Here is a 25,468-nt window from a genome sequence, read left to right on the forward strand (position 1 = left end):
ATGGACATCGGGGCTCAGGAGGTACAACCTCAGAGAGCTTGCGATTCAAGAGCTCCTGGAAGAGTTGCGGTGACTTTCCTTGTGTTCCCGATTGGATAGGCCATGACCTCCATCGGCACGCCTCCCCCAGAGCTTGCCTCCTGGCGGCTCCTGTGCCCTGGCACTGCCGGTGCTGTGGAGGAGTGGGCGCACGTGTGCTCGCTGCGGGCTCTGCACCACGTCGCCCCTTCCTGCTGTGTCACTTCCTCACCCTGCTGCCCTTGTGTCCTGGGAGACAAGCACCGTGTGCCACGGCCTGAGTGCTCCTGTTCCCCCACATTCTTACGTTGAAACCTAATCACCAAAGTGACGGCCTTTGCAGGTGAGGCTTTTGGGAGGTGGTGAGGTCATGAGGGCGGGGTCTTCGTGAATGGGATCAGTGTTCCTATAAAAGGGACCCCAGACAGCTGTCCTGTTTTTCCCATGTGAGGACAAAGTGAGAAAACAGCAGTCTTATGAACCTGGAAGCAGGTTCTCACAGGACCCCAAATCTGCTTGTAACTTGATCTTGGACTTTACAGCTTCCAGAATCGTGAAAAACAAATTTCTGTTGCTGAGAAGCTTCCCAGTTTCTGGTATTCTGACTTAGGGCAGCCTGAGTGAACTCAGACACCATGCACATCCAGAAGGGCAGAGCGTTCCCAGAGTGCTATAGTGCACAGTCTCGTCAGCCGTGTGACCTAAGGGAGCCCAGTGGCACCTCTGCTTCAAACACGCATCCCCTTTCTGCTACTGCAATGCCTAGAAGCTAACGTCAGAGCGTCATGGGAATTTACAGTTAGAATAGGTACATTCATATTAGCTGTTGCATTTCTTAGGCACCGACTGAGTACCCAGCCCTGTATCATGAGTTTTACATTAGTTATCTCTGATCACCACAACACGGCAGGCAGGCAGAAGTACTTGCTCTCCTTTCCAGATGAGGAAACCGACTCTGAAGGCTGGGTAGTTTGTTTCAGATCTTATGGTTAGTACGTGGCAGACCTGGGGTTGGAGCTGGGGTACATCGACTCCAACCCTGCCTTCTCCCCCCAGCTCCTCCAACCTCCACATTAAGCGCAGCCTCGAGTCTTTCCTGTCGCTTTATAATGCAGTACCCCTTGCAAAAAGGGGTATTAAATTACCAGCTCTGGAGTGACCAAAGAGGCAACTGAGTTGATAAGGGTGAGGGCATATCTTATTCTCTTTCATCTGAAGTTTCTGGGGGGCAAACAACATAGAAACTTAACTACCAAGGAAAGGTGGTGCCGATTAGCTATAAAATCAACAGGTTTCTTCCCCTAGGGAATGCCACTCTTATGGTCTCTCTAGGAAAAATGCGCATAAGTCAACATGCTGCTGAATACTTGACCTCACCAGGCAGATAAGGAAACTGAGGCCAAGCGATGGGGATGCACTTGGCAGGATGATGTGGAAAACCAAAGCCAGGGCCAGAGCTCAGTGCAGGCCTCTGCCCTTGACCTTGCTCCAGGCAGTTCTTTCTCTGCCCAGCAGTTTGAATCCTGTTAAGACCTTTTGGTCTCTGGGCTGAAGGGAGAGGATCCAGGATTGTGGGAGCAGCCGCTGACTCATGGAGAGTGTCCTTAGGCGGTCCAGGTTTTGTCCCCAAACTGGCAGAGGAGATTGGAACACCACGTTGCTCTAGGCTGACCTGGTTCAGAGTTGTGCCTTGATTACAAAGAAGCCCCTGAGCCCTTTCCCTCTCCCTTGCATCCATCCAGCCACCTCGCCAGCTGCCTGGGTTCTTCCTCTCATCTCTTGGGCTTCTTTGTTCTTATCAGTAGGCATAGGGACACATCCAGGGACGCCCTGGTCTTCACTGTTCAGTGTAGGTGTGAGAAGGAACTGCAGAGTCAGGCTCCAAGCCTGAGGCCCAATAGAGGCCTCTAGAATCAGATTTCAAAGGCGGCAGAGGGAGGCCTTCCCCCACCAGCAACTTGGCAGCGACAGAGTCCTGTGGTTCTTCTTTACGCCTCTTCACAGTAGATTCTGTCTCTTTATGTGAAGTGGGAAAGAGGGCAGGTAGGGACCCCTACTATTTAATAATTAGGATTTTTTTTATTGTAAGTGAATCTGGTGTAAGTTATAACAAAAGAGTTTGCATCAAAATAAGTGATAACAAGCCCAAGAGCAGATGGGACTTGGCCAGGTGATATGGTACCCTCAGCTTGCCTTTGGCATGACTGCATATGGAATGTTCCAGAAAGATGAATATCTTTCATCTTTTAAAATAATTCCACAAGAGGTGACTTCTGAATTCAGCAGTCCTTGTAGACACTAGGCTGCAAATGATAGAAGAGGCTGGGATGATATCTGTCTGCATTTTAGCTCTGCCATGCCCCAGAATTGTGATCAACCTTCTGACTGTCTTGAGACCCACTGACTGACTCTAAGTCTCTGTCTGCATATCTGGCTGTTTGTCTTTCTCTAATCGCCTGATTGGAGGACTGAGGGGAAATGGTTTTTCTATTTAGTTGAAATCCCTCATGCTGCAGCTCAAGTTCATTTCCTTCCTCTTTACTTTTAGAGTCCTACGGATCTTTGGTACAGAAGAGAATGTAGGAGATTGCTGAATTCTTGCTCCTGCTGTAAGCAAAACCTTCTCCACCTGACAGATGAGGGTCTTCCCTATTCCTGCATCTTCAGGAGTTAGAATTCCATTTTCTCTGAAAGGGGTTCAATTCAGGGACTTATTAGCTATTTTCATTTTTTAAGCAAGTTTTTTGGACCTGCTTCAGAATTACGATATGCATAAATCCACAGTATTCCTGTGTGTCTTAGCTCGGGCTGCCATTACTAATACCACACATCGGGTGGCTGGAAGTCCAAGATCAAGGTGCCACCCGATTTGGTTCCTGACTTACAGACACCACCTTTGCACTGTGCCCTCATATGGTGGAGCGTGAGCGAGCTTTGGTGTCTCTTCTTATAAGGACACCAATCCTATCGTGTAGGGACCCCTTCTTTGTGACCTCATTTAACCTGTATTACTCCTTCTAGGCCATCTTTCCAAATAGCCTCACACTGGGACATAGGACTTCAACTTATGAACTTGGCAGGGGGACACCACTCAGTCCATAGCACAGCACTTGACCGTAGTAGGTTCTCTATACAGATATCATTGAATGAATGAGCCAGAGGACGTGAGGCTGCGATTCGAGCTCCTCCTCACGGAAGCTGGTCACCTTCCTTCTAAGACACGATTGCTGCCAGGTCCCTTGCCCTTGTCTCCTGCAAGCAAATCGTCACGATTTCCCCTGATTCATGTTTTGCCCAAAGGGACCATTTCTTCTAGCATCTCCATTGCACTAGATGTGACCACGTGCCCTGCAGCCGTCCGTTAGCTCTTCTTCACAGCAACCCTAGGAGACAGACATTTGTGCCCACATGTTCCCATTAAGGAAGCGAGAGGTGACAAGCAACTTGCCCAGGGGTCTTTCAGAGCATCAGCACCCAGCAGGCCTGGGCCCCTGCCTGCAGTCCTGCCCTGTCCTTGGACTCCAAAGGGTTTGCTCTGAAAATGTCTTGGGACACCTGGAGTCCTGTCTAGCTACAATATCCAGGTCTGCCAGGTGATTTAATTGCACAGTGGGGCCCAGGAAAAGGTGAACAGAGAGAAAGAGAGACTGGGGAGGCAGAGGGACTTGAAGGGAAGAAGAATCACTGAGAAGGGCATCTGACAGAAGGAGTTTGATAAGGGGACAGTGCCCACGGACAAATCTCCAGCCCCAACTGCCAGTCCCACCGCATGGGAGTGAATAAATGCCCTCTGCGGAGCCAGCCAGGAAGGGGCTCTGCTACTTTACCTTTGATTATTTCCTCCTTCCGGCTCTGATCCTGTTCTTAACTACTCTTTGAAAGTCATCGGAGATCTTTTTTTTTTTTTTTTTTTTTTTTTTTTTTTACGTTGACATAGGGCAATGATGTTTATTTTTTCCCTTCCCCCCCACCCCTCCCACCCCTCTTTTCCCTCTACACAGTCCTTCTTTCCTTCATTCTTACCGCTCTCCTTAGCCTAACTCTAAACCTAACCCTAAACCTAATGCTAGCCCCTCCCACCCCCCATTATATGTCCTCATCCGCTTATCAGCGAGATCATTCGTCCTTTAGTTTTTTGAGATTGGCTTATCTCACTTAGCATGATATTCTCCAATTTTGACCATTTGCCTACAAATGCCATAATTTTATCATTCTTCATTGCGGAGTAATATTCCATTGTATAAATATGCCACAGTTTCTTTATCCATTCATCAACTGAAGGGCATCTAGGTTGGTTCCACAATCTGGCTATGGTGAATTGAGCAGCAATGAACATTGATGTGGCTGTATCTCTGTAGTATGCTGATTTTAAGTCCTTTGGGTATAGGCCAAGGAGTGGGATAGCTGGGTCAAATGGTGTTTCCATTCCAAGCTTTCTGAGGAATCTCCACACTGCTTTCCAGAGTGGCTGCACTAATTTGCAACCCCACCAGCAATGTATGAGTGTTCCTTTTTCTCCACATCCTCGCCAACACCTATTGTTGCTTGTATTCTTGATAATCGCCATTCTAATTGGGGTGAGATGAAATCTTAGGGTAGTTTTGATTTGCATTTCCCTTATTACTAGGGATGTTGAACATTTTTTCATATATCTGTTGATTACTTGTACATCTTCTTCTGTGAAGTGTCTGTTCATTTCCTTAGCCCATTTGTTGATTGGATTATTTGTATTCTTCGTGTAGAGTTTTTTGAGTTCTTTATAGATTCTGGAAATTAGCGCTCTATCTGAGGTATGGTTGGCAAAGATATTCTCCCACTCTGTAGGCTCTCTCTTCACATTTCTGATAGTTTCCTTTGCTGAGAGAAAGCTTTTAAGTTTGAATCTATCCCAGTTGTTGATTCTTGCTTTTATTTCTTGTGCTATGGGAGTCCTGTTAAGGAAGTCTGATCCTAAGCCAACAAGTTGAAGATTTGGACCTACTTTTTCTTCTATAAGATGCAGGGTCTCTGGTCTGATTCCAAGGTCCTTGATCCATTTTGAGTTGAGTTTTGTGTAGGGTGAGAGATAGGGGTTTAATTTCATTCTATTGCATATGGTTTTCCAGTTTTCCCAGCACCATTTGTTGAAGAGGCTATCTTTTCTCCATTGCATATTGTTGGACCCTTTGTCTAGTATGAGAAAATTGTATTTATTTGGGTTTGTGTCCATGTCCTCTATTCTGTACCATTGATCTACCTGTCTATTTTGGTACCAATACCATGCCGTTTTTGTTACTATTGCTTTGTAGTAGAGTTGAAGATCTGGTATTGCAATACCCCCTGCTTCGCTCTTGCTACTGAGGATTGCTTTAGCTATTCTAGGTTTTTTATTCATCCAGGTGAATTTCATAATTGCTTGCTCTATTTCTGCAAGGTACATCATTGGGATTTTAATTGGAATTGCATTGAATCTGTATAGCACTTTAGGTAGTATAGCCATTTTGACGATATTAATTCTGCCTATCCAGGAACATGGGAGATCTTTCCATCTTCTAAGGTTTTCTTGAATTTCTTTCTTTAGTGTTCTGTAGTTCTCATTGTAGAGGTCTTTCACCTCTTTTGTGAGATTGATTCCCAAGTATTTTATTTTTTTCGATGCTATTGTGAATGGGGTAGTTTTCCTAATTTTTCTCTCTGAAGATTCATCACTTATGTATAAAAATGCATTGGATTTATGAGCATTGATCTTGTAACCTGCTACTTTACTGAATTCACTTATGAGTTCTAAAAGTTTTCTGGTGGAATTTCCAGGTTCCTCTAAATATATAATCATGTCATCAGCGAACAGGGATAGTTTGAGTTCTTCTTTTCCTATTCGCATCCCTTTAATTTCTTTGGTTTGTCTGATTGCTCTGGCTAGAGTCTCAAGGACGATGTTGAATAGAAGTGGTGAAAGAGGGCATCCCTGCCTTGTTTCAGTTTTTAGGGGGAACGCTTTCAGTTTTTCACCATTTAGAATGATATTAGCCATGGGCTTAGCGTAGATTGCCTTTATAATGTTTAGGAATGTTCCCACTACCCCAATTTTTTCTAGTGTTTTGAACATGAAGGGATGCTGTATTTTATCAAATGCTTTTTCTGCATCTATTGAAATAATCATGTGATTCTTAACTTTAAGTCTGTTGATATGGTGAATGACATTTATTGATTTCCGAATGTTGAACCAACCTTGCATCCCTGGGATAAAACCCACTTGATCATGGTGCACTATCTTTTTAATATATATTTGTATGCGATTTGCTAAAATTTTGTTGAGAATTTTTGCATCGATGTTCATTAAGGATATTGGTCTGAAATTTTCTTTCCTCGATGTGTCTCTGTCTGGTTTAGGTATCAGGGTGATATTGGCTTCATAGAACGAGTTTGGGAGGGTTCCCTCCTCTTCTATTTCATGGAATACTTTGAGGAGTATTGGAATGAGCTCTTCTTTAAAGGTTTTGTAGAACTCGGCTGAGAACCCATCTGGTCCTGGACTTTTCTTTGTTGGTAGGCTTTTGATGACCTCTTCTATTTCATTGCTTGAAATTGGTTTATTTAAGTTGTGTATGTCCTCCTCGTTCAGTTTAGGTAGTTCATATGTCTCTAGAAATTTGTTGATGTCTTCGAGGTTTTCTGTTTTGTTGGAGTATAGATTTTCGAAATAGCTTCTAATTATGTTTTGTATTTCACTCGTGTCTGTTGTGATGTTTCCTTGTTCGTTCCGAATTTTAGTAATTTGAGTTTTCTCCCTCTTTCTCTTTGTTAGTGTGGCTAAGGGTTTATCAATTTTATTTATTTTTCAAAGAACCAACTATTTATTTTGTTAATTTTTCCGATTGTTTCTTTTGTTTCGATTTCGTTGATTTCGGCTCTGATTTTAACTATTTCCTGTCTTCTACTACTTTTGGTATTGGTCTGCTCTTCTTTTTCTAGCGCTTTGAGCTGTAGTGTTAAGTCGTTTATTTGTTGATTTCTACTTCTTTTTTTGAATGCACCCCATGAAATAAATCTTCCTCTAAGTACTGTTTTCATAGTGTCCCAGAGATTTTGATATGATGTGTCTTTGTTCTCATTTACTTCTAAGAATTTTTTTATTTCCCTCCTGATGTCTTCTGTTATCCATTTATCATATAATAGTGTATTATTTAGTCTCCAGGTATTGGAGAAGTTTCTGTTTTTTATTCTGTCATTTATTTCTAATTTCAATCCATTATGATTTGATAGAGTCCAAGGTAGTATCTCTATCTTCTTGTATTTGCTAACAGTAGCTTTGTGGCATAAAATATGGTCTATTTTAGAGAAGGATCCATGTGCTGCTGAGAAGAAAGTGTATTCGTTCTTTGTTGGATGGTATATTCTATATATGTCCGTTAAGTCTAAATTGCTGATTGTGTTGTTGAGATCTATAGTTTCTTTATTCAATTTTTGTTTGGACGATCTATCCAGTGGTGAGAGAGGTGTGTTAAAATCGCCTAGTATTATTGTGTTGTGGTCTATTTGATTTCTGGAATTGAGAAGGATTTGTTTGACGTACGTGGATGAGCCAATGTTCGGGGCGTAGATATTTATGATTGTTATGTCTTGCTGATTTATGCTTCCCTTAAGCAGCATGTAATGTCCTTCTTTATCCCTTCTGACTAGTTTTGGTTTGAAGTCCACATTATCTGAGATGAGGATGGATACTCCAGCTTTTTTGCTGTGTCCGTGTGCATGGTATGTTTTTCCCCATCCTTTCACCTTTAGTCTATGGGTGTCTCTTTCTATGAGATGAGTCTCTTGCAGGCAGCATATTGTTGGATTTTTCTTTTTAATCCAATCTGCCAGTCTGTGTCTTTTGATTGATGAATTCAGGCCATTAACATTCAGGGTTATTATTGTGATATGATTTGTATTCCCAGTCAATTGACTCATATTTGTTTTTGACATGATTTGGTTTCTCCTTTATTTGGCTATTCCTTTAGGCTAGCGCCTCCTGTTGCTGATTTGCATCGTTGTTTTTCATCTCTTCCTCATGGAATATTTTGCTGAGAATGTTCTGTATGCTGGCTTTCTTTTTGTAAATTCCTTTAGCTTTTGTTTATCATGGAAGGATCTTATTTCATCGTCAAATTTGAAGGTAAGTTTTGCTGGGTATAAGATTCTTGGTTGGCATCCGTTTTCTTTCAGGGCTTGGTATATGTTGTTCCAGGCCCTTCTAGCTTTTAGGGTCTGGATTGAAAAATCTGCTGATATTCTTATTGGTTTCCCTCTGAATGTAATTTGATTCTTTTCTCTCGCGGCCTTTAAAATTCTGTCTTTATTTTGTATGTTAGGTATTTTCATAATACCACACCAATGTGCCTTGGTGTGGGTCTGTTGTAATTTTGTATGTTTGGAGTTCTATAAGCCTCTTGTACTTGGTTTTCCATTTCATTCTTCAGATTTGGGAAATTTTCTGTTATTATTTCATTGAATAGATTGTTCATTCCTTTGGTTTGTTTCTCTAAGCCTTCCTCAATCCCAATAATTCTTAAATTTGGCCTTTTCATGATATCCCATAATTCTTGTAGATTCTGTTCATGATTTCTTACCATCTTTTCTGTTTGGCCAACTTTGCCTTCAAGATTAAATAATTTGTCTTCAATGTCTGAGGTTCTGTCTTCCAGGTGTTCTATCCTATTGGTTATGCTTTCTATGGAGTTTTTAACTTGGTTTATTGTTTCCTTCATTTCAAGGATTTCAGTTTGGTTTTTTTTCAGTATCTCTAACTCTTTATTGAAATGATCTCTTGCTTCCCGTATTTGGTCTTTTAACTGTTGATTGGTGCAATCATTTAATGCCTGCATTTGCTCTTTCATCTCCTCATTAGCTTCCCTGATCGTTTTAATTACGTACATTCTGAACTCCCTTTCTGACATTTCTTCTGCTGTGCTGTCATTGGGTTTTATTGATGTAGTATCTAGGTTTGTTTGGGACATTTTCTTCCCTTGTTTTCTCATATTGGTCAGTTGTCAGTGGGACCCTGCGATATTGCAGTTTTCCGCTATTGGCTTATAGTGTCCCAGTAGATTTCCAGTGTATCACCTCCCGGCCTTCAGTAGCCTGATGTCTTGGAGGAATCTGATAAAGCAGCTCATCCGAAGAAAACTGCCCCTAGCCCCTTACTGGTTCCACGGTTTGGAACTGGCTCTGTGCGGAAATGCTCTCACTGTGGGCCTGCACCGTGCAGCTGGCTGTGTGGGAGGAGCCCACTGCCAGAGTGTGGAAGGCTACCTTGGGAAGACTCTAGCTGCCCTGCCTGGCTCCGCTAAGCCACCTCTATCTGGGCCTGCCACCCGGGCTGAGCTTTACCCAGTGGGCAGACTCACCCATGGCTCTATTTCAGTCCGAGTCTCTCAATGCCTCCCCTTCTTAACTCCTGGGTTCTGAAACGACTGGGGGTGCAGTCTCCCTCTAGGCTGCCATCTTGGATCGCCCCGTGAAGAGAGCCTGCAGCCAGAGTGGGCAGAGCCGCCTGAAGAGGTCTCTGGCTGCCCTGCTCTGATCCCAGAGGCTGCTTGCGGATCGAGGCTCTCCGCTGGTTCGTTGCCGGAGTACGCTGCGCTGCAGGGGCTCCGGGACTCGGAGCTTGTTCTGGTCAGAAAGGCTCTCACTAGCGGGCCAGTTCCGGTTCCGAGAACCTGGAGAAGCTGGCTGTGTGGACGGGGCCCACCGCCGGAGTGCGCAGGGCTGCCTGTGGATGACTCTAGCTGCCCTGCCCTGCTCCGATAAGCCACCTCTATCTGGGCCTGCCACCCGGGCCGAGCTTTACCCAGTGGGCAGACTCACCCGTGGCTCTATTTCAGTCCGAGTCTCTCACTGCCTCCCCTTCTTAACTCCTGGGTTCTGGAGCGACTGGGGGTGCAGTCTCCCTCTAGGCCGCCATCTTGGATCGCCCCGTGAAGCGAGCCTGCAGCCAGAGTGGGCAGAGCCGCCTGAAGAGGTCTCTGGCTGCCCTGCTCTGATCCCAGAGGCTGCTTGCGGATCGAGGCTCTCCGCTGGTTCGTTGCCGGAGTACGCTGCACTGCAGTGGCTCCGGGACTCGGAGCTTGTTCTGGTCAGAAAGGCTCTCACTAGCCCATCGGAGATCTTGGTCACGCCAAGTGATAAAGGACTCAGGGCCGACTGGCTGCTGTTTTCTGTTGTCGTTTTGTATTTTTATGTGGCGTGCGTTTTTCAGGTAGCCACTTCCCATCACGTGGAGCACATGAATTCCCCAAGAGCCACGTGTGTCGACAAAGGAAAAAGGCCACTTGGAGGTGCAGTGACACTCTTCCACCTTGACTTGACTCTGGGTCCCAGCTGACTCGTGGATCTGGGGCAGAGATGGAGCAGAATGCCGTGACCCCCGTGTCTTCAGCAGGGGCAGATTGTACTGGGTAGCCCTTGACAGCAGGACCCGTTTTCAGCTCCATGTTGAGCAGGGACTTCAGGCAGGCAGTCCTGAGGTGCTTTTCCTGGTCATCTGACGACTGGTCTGCCCGGAGCGACCCACGGTGTCACATTCCCACTGCCTCCAACAGTCATTACCTCTTGGAAAGAGGAGAGGTTGGGATTTAGTCCATGGCCTTCGCCTTAACCAACGTCACCTGTTCCTGACTGCCTGTGGGTGTGGATTCCACTAACGCTGACAGGAGGAAGGGCCCTCTGGCCAGGTTTCTGGCCTCTCCCTCTATCAAATCTTGACCCCTGGGTGATCCAATATAATCTCATGGTGAAAAAACCATCTAGATCAGTGGTTCTAAACCAGGAGCAGTACTGGCTCCAGAGATATGTGGCAATACCTGGAGACATTTTTTTATTGTCACAACTAGCAGGCAAATGTCAGGGATGTTACTGAACATCCTACAATACCCAGAACAGTTCCACGCATAAAAAAAAAAAAAAAAAAAACTTATCTGATCCAAAATGTCATTATCACCACAGTTGCTCTAAAGGCCAATGATTCCTAAATTTATATGGCAAGCAATTCTAGTTATCTGTTACTGCATAACAAGCCACTCACAACTTAGTCGCTCAAAACAGCAATAACTTGGTTAACTCACCAGGCTCAGCCAGCGAGCCTGTGGCTGTGGCTGAGCCAGCGGCTGTGGCCTCCGTGGGGGACTCATCTGAAGGTGCTCAACCTGTACCTGGCTGCTGAGTCCGCACCCCAGCTGAGCATCAGTGGGGGTTGTCTGCAGACACATTTACCCTGGCCCCTGGGTGTGGCCAGGTTCCAAGCCTGAGCAGCCTGGGAGAAAGAGCCAGGTGGAAGCAGTAGGACCTGTTTGACCTGCCCTCAGTCCACAGAGCGTCCCTCATGCCACACTCTGGTTGCCCAGCTGCCTGCCTTCCCAAGTGTTTAGAGCGCTACAAAATAAAGAAGTCAATTTCCTGTCCTGTGGAAGTTTACATGCTAGCAAATGAGACATACAATCAACAAATAAAATATTTAAAAACATGCAGTGTGCTAAATGATGAGAAGTGGACAAGATAACAGGAGAGCTGGAAAGGAGGACAGCCTTGGGTTTATCTGACCGTGCTGGTAGGGCTGTCCTGGAGGATCATGGGTAAGGTGATACACGAGCAGAGGCTGAGATTAAGTCGCAGGCCGTGAGGATGCCTAGGAAGGACGTTCCAGGCAGAGGGAACAGCAAGCAGAGGACCCTGAGGTGACAGTGCACTTGGCGAGTTTGAGGAGCAACAAGATGCCAGCAGGTTTCCTGGGAGCGGGTGAAAGGTATGGGGAGAGGAAGTTTCCCCTGCACCGTGTCCCCGTGCACCGGGGGACCGCTCCTGCTGGCTTTGAGATTGCAGATCCAGGCCCAGTTTGAGGCAGGCTGGGGAACAGAAGACCCAGCCGAGCATGAGCCGGGCTCCCTCTCTCCACAGCCTTGTCACCTCCACCTCCTCTCACCTGCTTGCAAGTTAAAGGCGTGCTAGGGTCTACATCTGGTCCCTGGAGACATTTTTTTTACATGTCCCCTTCTCCCCGGATAAAGGCTGTTCCTTTGGGTCAGACAGAGATGACAGTACCTGTGGACTTGTCTTCCGGGGGAGAAAGCCCTCTGAATTGGTTTGTGACAGGTTTCTGCAGCATGTTTGCAAGGGCCTCCCGTCAGATGGGCCACTGTCCTGTGCTTGTCCCTTGAAAGAAGCAGATGGAATCTCACGTCTTGGAGTGAGTAAGTGGTCAGATCTGTGCAGGACCGGAGTCACTTCCCCTCCCTGGCTACTTGTATTTTCTTTGCTCTTGGAAAGATCTGAGCTCGTTCCTGGCAGGAGTCAGGGTGTGGATGACATTAAGGGTGGGGAATGACATGTCATTCGAGGAAGCAAATAACTGGCTGAGGTGTAGTTACACGAGGAGAGCGACGACCTCAGCAGAGTGAGATGGAAAGGTGCCTGCGGTGGCAGTGGGATAGCAATGGTGCCCTCATGACCTCACCTGCTTCCTCCCTCAGGTCGCCTTGGAGATGCTTCTCACCGGGGAGCCCATCTCTGCTCAGAAGGCTTTGCTCCATGGGCTGCTCAGCAAAGTCGTGCCAGAAGAGCAGCTGGAGGAGGAGACCATGCGAATAGCCAGGAAGATCGCCTCCTTCAGCCGGCCTGTGGTGTCTTTGGGCAAGACCACTTTCTACAAGCAGCTGCCCCAGGACCTTAGTACAGCCTACTACCTCACCTCCCAGGCCATGGTGGACAACCTGGCCCTGTGGGATGCGCAAGAGGGAATCAAGGCCTTTATCCAAAAGAGAAAACCCACCTGGGCACCTTGAGCTGGCATTAAACAGAGGAATGGCAGAGGAGGGAGCCCAGTGGGCAGCACTCTGGAGCACCCCAGCACTCGGCCCCTCACGCCTGACCACCCCTGCTGCCTCGGTTGTAACAGAAGGTGGCCTGCGTTGATGACACTCATGGTGGTTTCACAGCAGTGGCCCACACTAAAAGTCATGATTCCATAGGGGAAGGATGGAAGGAGAGTAAAGGCAGTGCTCACTTACGAGCAGGTTAGTGAGCACCTGGGTGGGCCAACTATGGCCGGCATGCTCCTTGACAGCCCCCCACGCAAGGGGCCACCCCTACACAGAGGGATGGCCAGCTGCGGCAGGAAGGAGGGACGCCCAGCCCACTCTTAGCTGCAATGTCCTCTGAAGCAGAGTCCATTCTGGTTGCTTATGACAGGCGAAACACTTCAGATCTCCATGAGATGTTCTCTACACCGAAAATCTTCTTGATTCTACTGGGAAATAATCATGCTTGTGGCTTTGGAATACTCTTCTGCGATTTAAATAAATTAAAATTTTCAGAGACGGGTCATTTTATCTTTCCAACCAGACTGCAAGCTGTCTAAGAACAAAACCAACTCTTTCTTTGTGTGTTCCCTCTGATGGACATAGAGTTGGGCCTCATATTCTAAAATGAAAGTCCTGGCCCTCCAAGTCACCCTGAAACCCGCACCCTGGGCTGCAGTGGGAAGATAAACACAGCGGAGGGGCAGACTCTTCACTCCTCTGGCGCATTTCTGAAGTCTGCTCAGCTTCTGGTAAAGAATCCAGGCTAGCACCAGGCATGCGAGTCCCCCAGTTGAGCAAGTGTTTGGGGCATGTATTCCTAAACATGTTACTTTTTGGTTTCTTGTCTAATGTGACTCAAGAAATGTTCCAAATCTCTCGTCTTCAAGCTTGTCCAAAACGCTGTGTGTTTTTTGTTTTTGTTTTTGTTTTTTGTTTGTTTTCATTTCAGTGCTAGGGATCAAACCCAGGGTCTCACATGCTAGGCAAGTACTCTACCATCGAGCTACATCCCCACCCCTATTTGCTTTTTAAGCCAATTTATTTCACCTAAGACTAGAGTGTGTGGCCATAACTTTGATTAGTGCCACTATGGAGATAAAGGACCAGGTGGATCTAACCTGTGGTCTCTACTTCTATTTCTGGGGTAAGAACCTCATGGTATGGATGGCCCCAGGTATAATCACAGGCTTCTGTTGAGATTAGCAGTTCTTTTCTTCTCCAGATTTTAGAAACTTAGAAAAGAGTGTGCTTTTGAAAAGGAGAAGTTAAAGAGTACTACTCATGAGCAGAAAACATTTGACACCTGCCTTGCCTGGACACACAGAATGTGCCAGATGCCTTTACAACCCTCATTTAGTGTCCACAAGAACCCAGTGGAGTAGTCGCCTGATGGTCTCCACCTCACAGATGAGTAGTTGAGACCCCGCCACACACTTTGCCCCAAGTCAGACAGCTGGGACTGGACATGCTGCCTGGAAAAACTGTAGGTATCCGTTCCCCTGGCCGCATGGCCCCATGGCCCCATGGGAAATGTTACAAATCATTAAGCCAGAAGCCCAGCCCACTCTCAGCTGCAATGTCCTCTGAAGCAGAGTCCATTCTGGTTGCTTATGACAGGCGAAACACTTCAGATCTCCATGAGATGTTCTCTACACCGAAAATCTTCTTGATTCTACTGGGAAATAATCATGCTTGTGGCTTTGGAATACTCTTCTGCGATTTAAATAAATTAAAATTTTCAGAGACGGGTCATTTTATCTTTCCAACCAGACTGCAAGCTGTCTAAGAACAAAACCAACTCTTTGTGTGTTCCCTCTGATGGACATAGAGTTGGGCCTCATATTCTAAAATGAAAGTCCTGGCCCTCCAAGTCACCCTGAAACCCGCACCCTGGAAAAACTGTAGTATGTGGTATGTTTCCAAACATTCAACCTGGGAGCTCAAATATCTGATGCTAGCCTGGATTCTATTTTAGTTGTAGATGGACACAATACCTTTATCTTATTTAATTTTACGTGGTGCTGAGGGTACAACCCCAGCCCCAAGGACATGACCCTTAATGGGTAGAATGCTTGCTCTGCCTCCCTCTCCCCACACCCTGGGTTCAGAAGCCTGGAGAAATGGCTGCCCTGCTCCATGCCAGTGTTACAAAAGAAGGGACTGGACCAAGCACCCCCAGCTTCAAGAGTTGGCCCACACAGTAGACACCAGACCTGAAAGTCAGCTAGGCCATGAAGGACTGGTTGCCATGGTCAGCTCAAAAGGAACCCAGCTCAGTGAGGCCACCTGAGTTCCAGGCCTCTTCAGGTGGCCCCACTGTGGAAATCACTGCCTGCAGTTACTGGGTCACACAATGTAGAGACAGAGTGACAGAAACACTCTGGTCTTTGTAGAAAGTAACAAGACCTTCTCACACCTTTGGCAAATGAAAATCCAAGTTAACTTTCTATTTCCATGCGAGTGCACACGGCTCCCTCAAACCGTGAAATCCTCAGGCCTGCGGGCTGGCTTCCCAGCCTGTGAGCTGATGTGTACTCGGGGACTAGCTATACATTTTAGCAGTCACCTGTGCAGAAAATAATCCAGAAAGAAAAGCTGCTACCCACCCGACTGATGTCATATAATTTATCCCAAGGCAAATATAAATTCCAGGTTTATTTGTATCTCTGCTTCCTTCCACCAGGATGCTGAATGAAATTTTCCTGATAACCACACATGATGATTGTTTCTGGAAAGCCGAGCATATTCATCTTTCCCCCTGTACCATTTATTTCTGGGGAGCTGAGCTAAGCTCAGCCCAGCTGGCCACACCCCAGCAGGTTCAGGGGCTATAAAATAAGTGGAATGGGTATCAATTCTGCCCACCCTGGGTGAGAGACCGTTCAGAGGCTGACTTGGCCCCTGGAGAATATACAAACAAACAGGGTGAACGACAGAGTCTGAAACCATACCAGGCAGCCCTGTGAAATATGCTGCCTTCTCCCCGTGTTATAGGAGACTCAGAGAAGCTAAGGCATCTGCCCTTGGCTGAGCTGGGGAGTGGATATGGAGCTACAAGACCCATGAAGGCCGTGCCCCTGACCTCCAACATCCTAGAAAGGGTACTTTCAGCACCCAGAGACCAACTGGCAATGAGCTCAAAGGAAGCAACCACAAATGGCAGAGCAAAGGGCACATGGACTTGCCTCCCCAAGGAGACCTAGGGAAAAGCACTCAGTTGACCACAGAGCACACTGGGTGCTGGTCCCAGTCATGTGAGCATATGTAGGTAGGGTGGCCTCTGTGCATGCTACCTCCTGTGGTGTAAAAGTGTCACCCTTGCACTCACTAGTCCTTCCAGCTCCAACATTCTGGATGCTACAACACTCGAATCTGCAAACAAAATATGAAACGGGTAGTTTTTGCTCAAAAGAAATGCTTCTTTACAAAAGGAGATGATGAAGGAAGCACCTGATTACATCTGAGAGTGAGAGATCCATTCACAACGGCTCCAAGATTTGGGGCCACTTTTTTTTTCTTTTAATAGCTTTAGTGAGGTATAATTCACATACAATATCTGTGCATATTTAAAATGTACAATTTGATAAATAATGACATGTACATCCATGAAAGCATCATTACAATTAAAGTAATGAAGATGGAGCATCTTCCCCTTCAAAACGGACCGCTTTTTATTATCCAGTGAAGCCATCTAGGTTTGTAGTTAACTTTGTTTTTTTTTTTTTAATTGTTATTTTTTTTTCTCCCCCCCCCCACCCCTCCCACCCTGAAAGTTTTTAACAAGAAACAGTTCCTTTAACAGAAATAGAGCCATTCAGGTTAAATATTTGTTGGATGCTATTGATGCTATTTAGGAGTTTGTGTCTCTGAAGAAGTTTTTCATTATTTTTTACATTGTCCAATTTCTGGATATAAAGTTGGTCATAGCATTTCCTTGTTTTTTTACCAGATTTTTATGGGTGCATTTTAATTATGCATAATGGTGGGATTTGTGGTTACATAATCACACATGCACACACTATAACAATACCATTTGGTCAATATCATACCCCTCTATTTCCCCTTTCCCTCCAGTCCTCCTACCTCTTGGTTCCTTTCCTCTATTCTACTGATCTCCCTTTGATTTTCATAAAATCTGCCCCCACCTTTCTTTTCTTTTTTCCTCTCTAGCTTCCACCTATGAGAGAAAACATATGACCCTTGACTTTCAGAGTTTGGCTTATTTCACTTGATATAATGGACTCCAGTTCCACCCATTTTCCCACAAATGACATAACTTCATTCTTCTTTATGACTGAATAAAACTCCATTGTGTTTGTGTGTGTGTGTGTGTGTGTGTGTGTGTGTGTGTAATTTCATTTATCTACCCATCCATTAATGGACAGCAAGACTGGTTCCATAATTTAGCTATTGTGAATTGTGCTGCTATAAACATGGGTATGCATGTATCACTGTAGTATGCTGCCTTTAATTCTTTAGGGTAAATACTGAGGGTTGGTATAACTGGGTTATATGGTGGTTCCATTCCTTGTCTTTTGAGGAACCTCCATACTGATTTCCATAGTGTTTGTAGTAATTTACTATACCACCAAAAGTGTAAAAGTGTCCCTTTTTCTCATATCCTTTCTAGTATTTATTATCATTTGTATTCTTGATGGTTGCCATTCTAACTGAAGATAAAAATCTCAATATAGTTTTGATTTGCATTTCTCTAAATGCTAAAGATGTTGAACATCTCTTTTCATATTTTTGTTGTCCATTTATATTTCTTCTCTTGAGAAGTGTCTGCTTATTTCTTTGGTCCATTTATTAATTAGTTTATGTGGGGGTTGTTTGTTTTTTGGTGTTAAGTTTTTTGAGTTCTTTATATATTCTGGATATTAATCCTCTGTCAGAAGAGTAGCGAAGATTCTCTCCCTTTTCTCTCTCTTATGAGAGTTTATGGTTCTCTTCACAATCTTGTTTCCTTTGCTATACAGAAGCTTTTTAATTTGATGCCATCCCATTTATTAACTATTGCCTGCTCCTATAGGTTGAAGGGTTTATCCTATGTTTTCTTTAACAAGTTGCATAGTTTCTGGCCTAATTCTAGGTCTTTGAGCCATTTTTGAGTTGACATTTGTTCAAGGCAGGAGACAAAGATCTAGTCTCATTCTTCTACATATGGATAACCAATTTTCCCAGCACCATTTTCTTTAAAAAGGTGGTCTTCTCCAATGTGTGTTTTGTCACCTTAGTCAAGGATCAGATGACTGTATCCATGTGGGTTTGTCTATATTTTCTATTCTGTTCTATTGGTCTATGTGTCTGTTTTTATGCCAGTACCATGCAGTTTTTGTTACCATAGCTCTGTAGTATAATTTGAAGTCAGGTACTGTGATACCTCCAGCATTGTTTTTTGACTTAGGATAGCCTTGACCATTCTGGGTCTTTTATTATTCCAAATGAATTTTAGGACTGTTTTTTTCTAGTTCTGTGAGGAACATCATGGTATTCTGATGGGGATTGCGCTGAATCTGTATATTGCTTTTGGTAGTATGGCTATTTTAATCATTTTAATTCTGCCTATCCATGAACATGGGAGGTCTTTCCATCTTATGTCTTCTTCAATTTCTTTTTTGAGTGTTCTATAGTTTTCATTGTTGATGTCTTTTACCTCCTTGCTTAGGTTTATTCCTAGGTAGTTTTTTTATTTTGTTTTGTTTTGTTTTTTAGGCTATTGTAAATGAGATTGCTTCCTGACTCCTATCTCAGCAGATTCATTATTAGTGTGTAGGAAAGCCATTTGGTTACATATGTTGATTTTGTAACCTGTTACTTTGCTGAATTTGTTTACTAGCTCTAGCAGTCTTTTGCCACACCAGAACCTTTTGAAGATGTCATTAGATAGGTAGACTCTACATGAGGCTGACCTCCATCAAACTTGGCCATTATTCTTGATTTGTCTTGGTGCTTCCAGAAGTCCTTCCATATTCAATCAGCTTTTTCCTTTTTCCTTTCCCTGAAAATCCTTTTTACAAAGTAGTGTTGCAAAATGAGGCTCATAGATCACCAGTCTCTAACTGCTTGGACTATTAAAATGCAGATTTCTGGGATTCACACCAAACCAACTGACTCAGAAATTCTGATTTTTGGTTTCCAAAAAATATGATTTTTAAATAACACAAAAATAATATAAAAATATTTCCAAATAATATAAAAATAGATTTCCATATAATTCTCCTGCAAAAGTTTGCATTAGGGTGGAAGTGACAGATTCAATCCTCCCAGCAGCATTTTCAAGTTAGAAGTAGAAGCAATACAGCTTTCATGATGAAACATCAGACAGTTGCCACTGGCTTGGAGAAGAATGTAAAGACTTGAGGCCCTGGGCGGACTCAAGGTGGGGCTGGAGGAGCCAACTGGTCCCCATGGTGGCTGTACCAGAGCCCAGTGAGCCCATGAAGGAGAAGGGTCCTGGTTGCTGAGACTGGCTTTGAACTTGACATCCTCCTGCCTCAGTCTGACACCTAGGCACAAAATGCGTTCTTTTCTATTTTATCCTAGCCCTTTAAGCTCCTAGGAATTTTAGATGTTGAAAACATTCCCTGAGCATGGGATTCGATATTATATGGTTCACTGGGATCTGTTGTGGCTGGACTTGGACATTTTTTGTTAACTAGTAGAATTAGAAGATCACATGATGTTGGAATAGGAGGGTTTATCTTGGTGACTTTAGGATGCTGGTTTCCCTCTAGGTATAATTATGCAAAGCAAAAAATCCAGGAAAGAATTGCCAGAGAAGGAAATAAAAATCAGATTTTATATGAAAGTGCCCACCTTGATCCTGAAAGAAAACAAATCAACAGCAGCAGCAGCAACTGAACAACTCTGAGCATAGAAATCCAAAACATCTCCCTCAAGTCAGTGTGAACACTGGGACCAACCACATGAGATATTATGTACAATAAAGTCAAGTAAATAAATTTAAAAAAAAGAATGTAAAGACTTCAAGGCACCCAGGATTCCTTTAAAATCTTACTATGTCGGTGGAAGTTCTTGCCACTGTCATAGGCCCTGGGTGCTCATGGCTTTGAAGGTCCTATCCTATCACATTTTAATGTGCATCAGAATGCACCCAGATCCCACACTTAATTATTATGTTTAGAGGAAAGCATTGAATAATTTGATTGATTGAGAGGAGTACCGGGGATTGAATTCAGGGACTCTTTACCACTGAGCTACATCCCCAGCCCTTTTTATTTTTTGTCTTTAGACAGGGTCTCACTAAGTTGCCCAGCCTGGCCTTGAACTCATGATCTTCCTGCCTCACCCTCCCAAGTTTCTAGGATTACAGGTGTATGGCATCATGCCTGGATTAATAATTTGATTTTTAATTATTTTAAAGTATTTGATTAAAGATTGTTATGCCTTGGTGTTATGGTTTGGATGGGAGGTGTCCCCCAAAAGTTCACGTGTGAGACAATGCAGGAAGGTTCAGAGGAGAAATTGGGTTGTGAAAGTCCTGACCCAGTCAGTGAATTAATCCCCTGATAGGGATTAACTGAGTGGTAACTGAAGTGGTAGAGTGTGGCTGGAGGAAGTGGGAATTGGGGTGTGGCTTTGGCTATATATTTGTATCTGGCAGGTGGGCACCAATCTCTCTGCTTTCTGATCATCGTGTGCTCTGGTTCCCTCTGCCACACTCTTCAGCGATGAGGTCCTGCCTCACCTTGAGCCCCAAGGAATGCACCTGCTGCCTATGGATGGAGACCTCTGAAACCGTGAACCCCTAAATAAACCTTTCTTCCTCTACAGTTGTTCCAGTCAAGCCCTTTCACCACGACGGTGAAAATGGCTGACTAAAACACTTGGCAATCAAGTATACAAGAGAAGAGTTAAATTGTTAAATTCAATATTATTGAAGTCCACATGTTGTATTTTGTAGATATTTAAGAAAATATTAAGCTGGGCATGGTGGCTCATGCCTGTAATCATAGCTACTCAGGAGGCTGAGGCAGGAGGATTTCAAGTTCAAGGATAGCTTGAGCAACTTGGTGAGAACTTGTCTCAAAAGAAAAACTAAGGGCTGCAGTTGTAGCTCAGTGGTAGAGCGCTTGCCTAGCATGCATGAGGCACTGGGTTTGATCCTCAGCACCACATAAAAATAAATAAAATAAAGCCATTGTATCCACATACAACTAAAAAATAAATTAAAAAAAGAAAAAGGGCTGGGGATGTAATTCAGTGTTAAAGCACTTGCCAAGCATGTGTAAGGCCCTGGGTTCAATCCTCAGAACTGCAAATAAATAAATGGAGATTATATTTTAATCTTACAAGGCTTTTTCTTTTATATTTTGGAACTCAGAATCTATTTTTTCATGTCCTAGAGGCCCATGAAAAGCTAGCAGGCCTTCTCTGCTGAGCCTGTAGTGCCCTTTGGATGTAATATCGGGCCCACTCCATTTGACCAGTATAAGAATGGTGGCCATTCCCCAGGGAAATAGGGAGCCAGAAACTGGGAGTTGAGTGAGCCCAATGTTATAAGGCTTATTTTCCCCTTGTGTCCGTCTTCTGATGTCCTCGTCAGTTTCACAGTGATGTTACTATTTCTTTTGGATCTCCCTGCCCTTTCCCAAAATGTTTACACACAGATCCTAAAAAAAATTGCAAGTATTTTTTACACCTTCAAGAAAACTTTTATGTTGTACGTTTTAAATATTTTCTTTATCAAAATGTATGTTAAAATGGTAATTCCTAGCATTAGAAATTTCTGGGAATTTAGAAAAAAGCAACAAATGTGTTGGTCAAGGTGGAATGTGATTTAGATACTACGAACTTCTAAGTGTATGTAGTAATTGCTCTGTGCCTGGCAATATTTTAAGCATTCTACAGATATTCTAACATTAATCCTCACAAAAGCTTTAGGATAGGATGTAGGCTTAATTAGCGCCAATTTACAGACAACACACTAAAGATGTTAAAGTGAGTCCCATCAGTACACAGTGAAGAAGGGACAGGGCTGGCCTTTGAAATCCAGGCAGCAGTTTTCTAAGCATGGGTTTATAATCACCATGCCAGGCTATAAACCCCTGTCCTCTTACTAGCTTTTAGCTAACCACTGGACTACTCAACTTGGAGATCTTTCCATTGTCCCAGAAGCACACTAAATTATTATTATTTGGGGGGTGGGTACTGGGGATTGAACTCAGGGGCACTCAACCACTAAGCTACATCCCCAGCCCTATTTTGTATTTCATTTAGAGACAGGGTCTCACTGAGTTGTTTAGTGCCTCGCTTTTGCTGAGGCTGGCTTTGAACTCACGATGCTCCTGTCTCAGCCCCCCAAGCCACTGGGATTATAGGCATGCACTACCGTGCCCAGCTGAATTATTATTTTTAATTCCCAGTCTAGTGGACCATCCTCTCTGCTCTCCAATGAGAACGCATGTTCCTGCAGGGCCACAGTGAATCCTTATTCATGTTTCAGTTCTCAGAACCAAGAAATGCCTGGCACAAAGCTGACCGTCAGCAAGACTTGCGAAGTCCAGTCAAATGTGACCAGCAGGCAGTTTCCTTTCATAGTCCACATAACATAGGTGAGTTTTTAACCTCCCAAACGATATTTTCTGAATCAGTCTTAAGAAAGTTAAATAGCGGGCCAGAACATGAAATAAACTGATGGGGTGTTTTAGATCCAGGGAAGTTGGTAAATATCTTGGTAAATTTAGGAGGATGCACCTTAGGGGTTACATCTCTCCACCTGGATGGAATCAGATTTGGGGAGATTTTAGAGTTTTTAAAAAATGTAATGCATAGCTCACACATATTTGGGTCTCCAGATGCTCACACTTCTAGGGATAAAACATTCTTCAGACAGAGAGATATACAGATTATGGTTGGTTGGAAAGGAGTCAAGAACCTAATAGATTTGCTCTTGGTAGGCTCTGTTGAAATGGTAAATTTGTTCATGTAACCCTTATATCAGAATATGTCAGTTATTAGTTTTGTCAGAGTTATTATTCTAAGCATTTGATAATTATTTCACAAGATAATCAATCTGAACTCCCATATCAGTAACTACTCCCTGCCCCTTCAACTCTTTCCTACACCAGAGGTCTGTCTCTTAACATGCCTGTTCTCATCCATTTAGTCAATATTTATTAATGTCTGCCACACATAATCACTGTGCCAATTAAAGCTCAATAACACTTGGACTCCGACATCACAATGACTGAGACTCACCTACAGTTTCTTACATTGTTTATATTTAAGTCATATCATTCATTCTCCTTTTACAGAAGATACTGAAGTTAAACCCTGTCATTGATCCCATGTCACATGGCTTGTATTGCTAGGCTTTCAGCTCTGAGGTTAATAAATTTCTGTTCCTTCCATGACTCCAGGTTCCTTATGGCAGACACCATTGGTTTGCATAGCCAGTGGCCATTCCCTACTACTGGTACTTTTTTAAATAATAGCTTTAGTGAGGGGTAATTCACATACCACAGAATGTACTCCTAAAGGTAAGCAATTCCATGGTTCTTAGTTTATTGACAGTTGTATCACGTACCACAATCAACTTTAGATCATTTTCATTGCCTCTAAAAGAAACCTGGTACCCATAGCAGTCACTCCCCATTTCCTCTCAAGTCACCCAGACCTGAACCCAGTTATGGGACCTGCTTATTAATATGAATTTGGCTGGTTCTTCCCTTCCCTGCATCCTTCACCCCACTCTCTCATGTGCTGCTGAGCGGGGTGGTCACTTTCCAAAGAAATCACCTTCGCACGAGCCCTTAATTCAGGGTGGCCACAGGAGGAAACCCAAGTCAAGAAGCTGATTGTATTCAGCACTCAGTAAACATCCCATTCCCTCAGCAAAAAAGTAGAAAGAGGCATTAGCAATCCCACAGAGCAACGGGATTGGCTGCTGAATGAGCCAGTCTCATTAGTGGGCACTAAGTCCCACAGGAATCAAGAAGAACCCATTTCTCTCCTTAGTGAGCAAATGACATCATCCATGGAAAGCTCTGGTTTTTCAAGCCAGAAGAGATCTCAGCTCTCAATTAACTTACAAGCTGGGATATCACAGCCATGACAGCTAAGTGGCTTCAGATATAGACGCAGTCAGTACTGGCACCGCAAACAGGATCCTCTGATCAAAAGCAGGAGATGTCCCCTCTTCACATCCCCCTAAAGCCATCAGGGAAAGTCACCCGTCACGTTGTCGGCTTTCTGGAAGTTTATTTGGCAATGCTCAGGAAAAAGGCTGAGCAGGTGTGCTGTCCCCAAGCTCCCCCTACCCCCCCACCAGAGGCCCCCTGAGAAGGAATTTATTAGTTGCTACATTTCCAGTCCCTTCTTGGCATTTATTGGCTTTTTGATGAATGTTAGAGCCATTTTTCTGTCAACAGCTTCTCGTTAGGGGCCTGGCGATGCTCCTTCTGACCATTATTTTGCTCGATATCAAGCCTGGCCACCGGGCAGAAGAAGGTCCACTTAGAAGCCATCCATCTTTGCAGCAGCAGAGTCTCAGATAATCCTGCTGTTGACAGTCGCCCCGGGCACGCACCGAGAATTTAGAGGAACAGCCAGGCCCTAATGAATCCCATGTCTCCTGGTATCCGGCCTCTCCATTCCTTTAAAAACCTCTTTCATGTTTGGTTCTGTTTCTTTTAAAAATAAATGATGGGAAACTTGTTGGTGAAACAATGACTAGGACTTACTTTTTAGAGACATAGATTCTAATAGCAAATGAGAAGTCTGCCTTGGAAAAGTCCAGAGCTTGCAGGTATGGAAAGAAGGCGTCCTTTTTCTTTAATGGGCAGTTTCCTTTATTTCATCCCCAAAAGCACTGTCTTAAAACATTTAAGGCATGGGAAAGCATTTGGAGATGATTCCTAAAGTTTCTATCATTCCTGAACATCAGTACCAACCTTAATATACCCTCTTTCACCTTCCCAGACAGCAGGCACATAAATTAAATTCAGAATGGCACCTTTGAAAAGATGTTTATTATGAACAACTTCAAACATATGAAAGCTTAAAGAGAGTGTAGTAACTACTACGTTCTCGTGACCCACTTTAATGATCCATTCACGGCCAGTCTTGGTTCATCTTCATACCCACTCCTCCCCATTCTCTGGACTGTTGTGTTTTTTTAAATTTTTTTTTTAAGTTGTAGATGGACACAATACCTTAATTTTATCAATTTATTTTTATATGGTGCTGAGGATCGAACCCAGGGCCTCACATGTCTAAGAAAGTGCTTTACCACTGGGCCACAACTCCAGCCTCCCTGGACTGCATTGAAGTGAATCCCAGATTCAGTTTTATTTCATTTTTGAAGGAGGATAATGCTGCTTATCCACTCCTTGAGTATAGTTCACCATTAAGTCGGTCTCTCCCAGATCAAAATCCTCCAAAGGGTTACCTGTTCAGACCACTGAGACATTCAAGTGATTACCATTCTTTGGGAAGCAATTTTGGCCAAGGATCTGGGGAGTCCCTCCACAGAGACTCAAAATAGTTTTGTTTTATAAGTCAGAGAGGAACGATGTAGGACCCTTAAGATATAAGTTTTTGGCAAAGATATTTATTTTCTCCCCAAGAAACATTAGGTAATAATCACATATTATCCACATTGGTTTCGCAGC

The 25,468-nt window shown here is 44.0% G+C and overlaps 1 protein-coding gene across 2 annotated transcripts in view; it reads left to right on the forward strand.

Annotated features, from left to right (window-relative positions):
• The window catches only part of Echdc3 (enoyl-CoA hydratase domain containing 3), a 57,523-nt gene that overhangs the window by 15,449 nt on the left and 16,606 nt on the right, over nucleotides 1-25,468 (forward strand). The window contains exon 5 of one of the 2 annotated variants that reach the window (XM_047521113.1): nucleotides 22,300-22,408. In XM_047521113.1, the coding sequence (XP_047377069.1) occupies nucleotides 22,300-22,408 (109 nt within the window). Of the gene's footprint in view, nucleotides 1-12,500; nucleotides 13,347-22,299; nucleotides 22,409-25,468 lie in introns of those variants that run through there. The other variant, XM_047521112.1, reaches the window with a different exon arrangement.

This window comes from Sciurus carolinensis, chromosome 12 (assembly GCF_902686445.1).
Source record: "Sciurus carolinensis chromosome 12, mSciCar1.2, whole genome shotgun sequence".
Classification (NCBI taxonomy): Eukaryota; Metazoa; Chordata; class Mammalia; order Rodentia; family Sciuridae; genus Sciurus; species Sciurus carolinensis.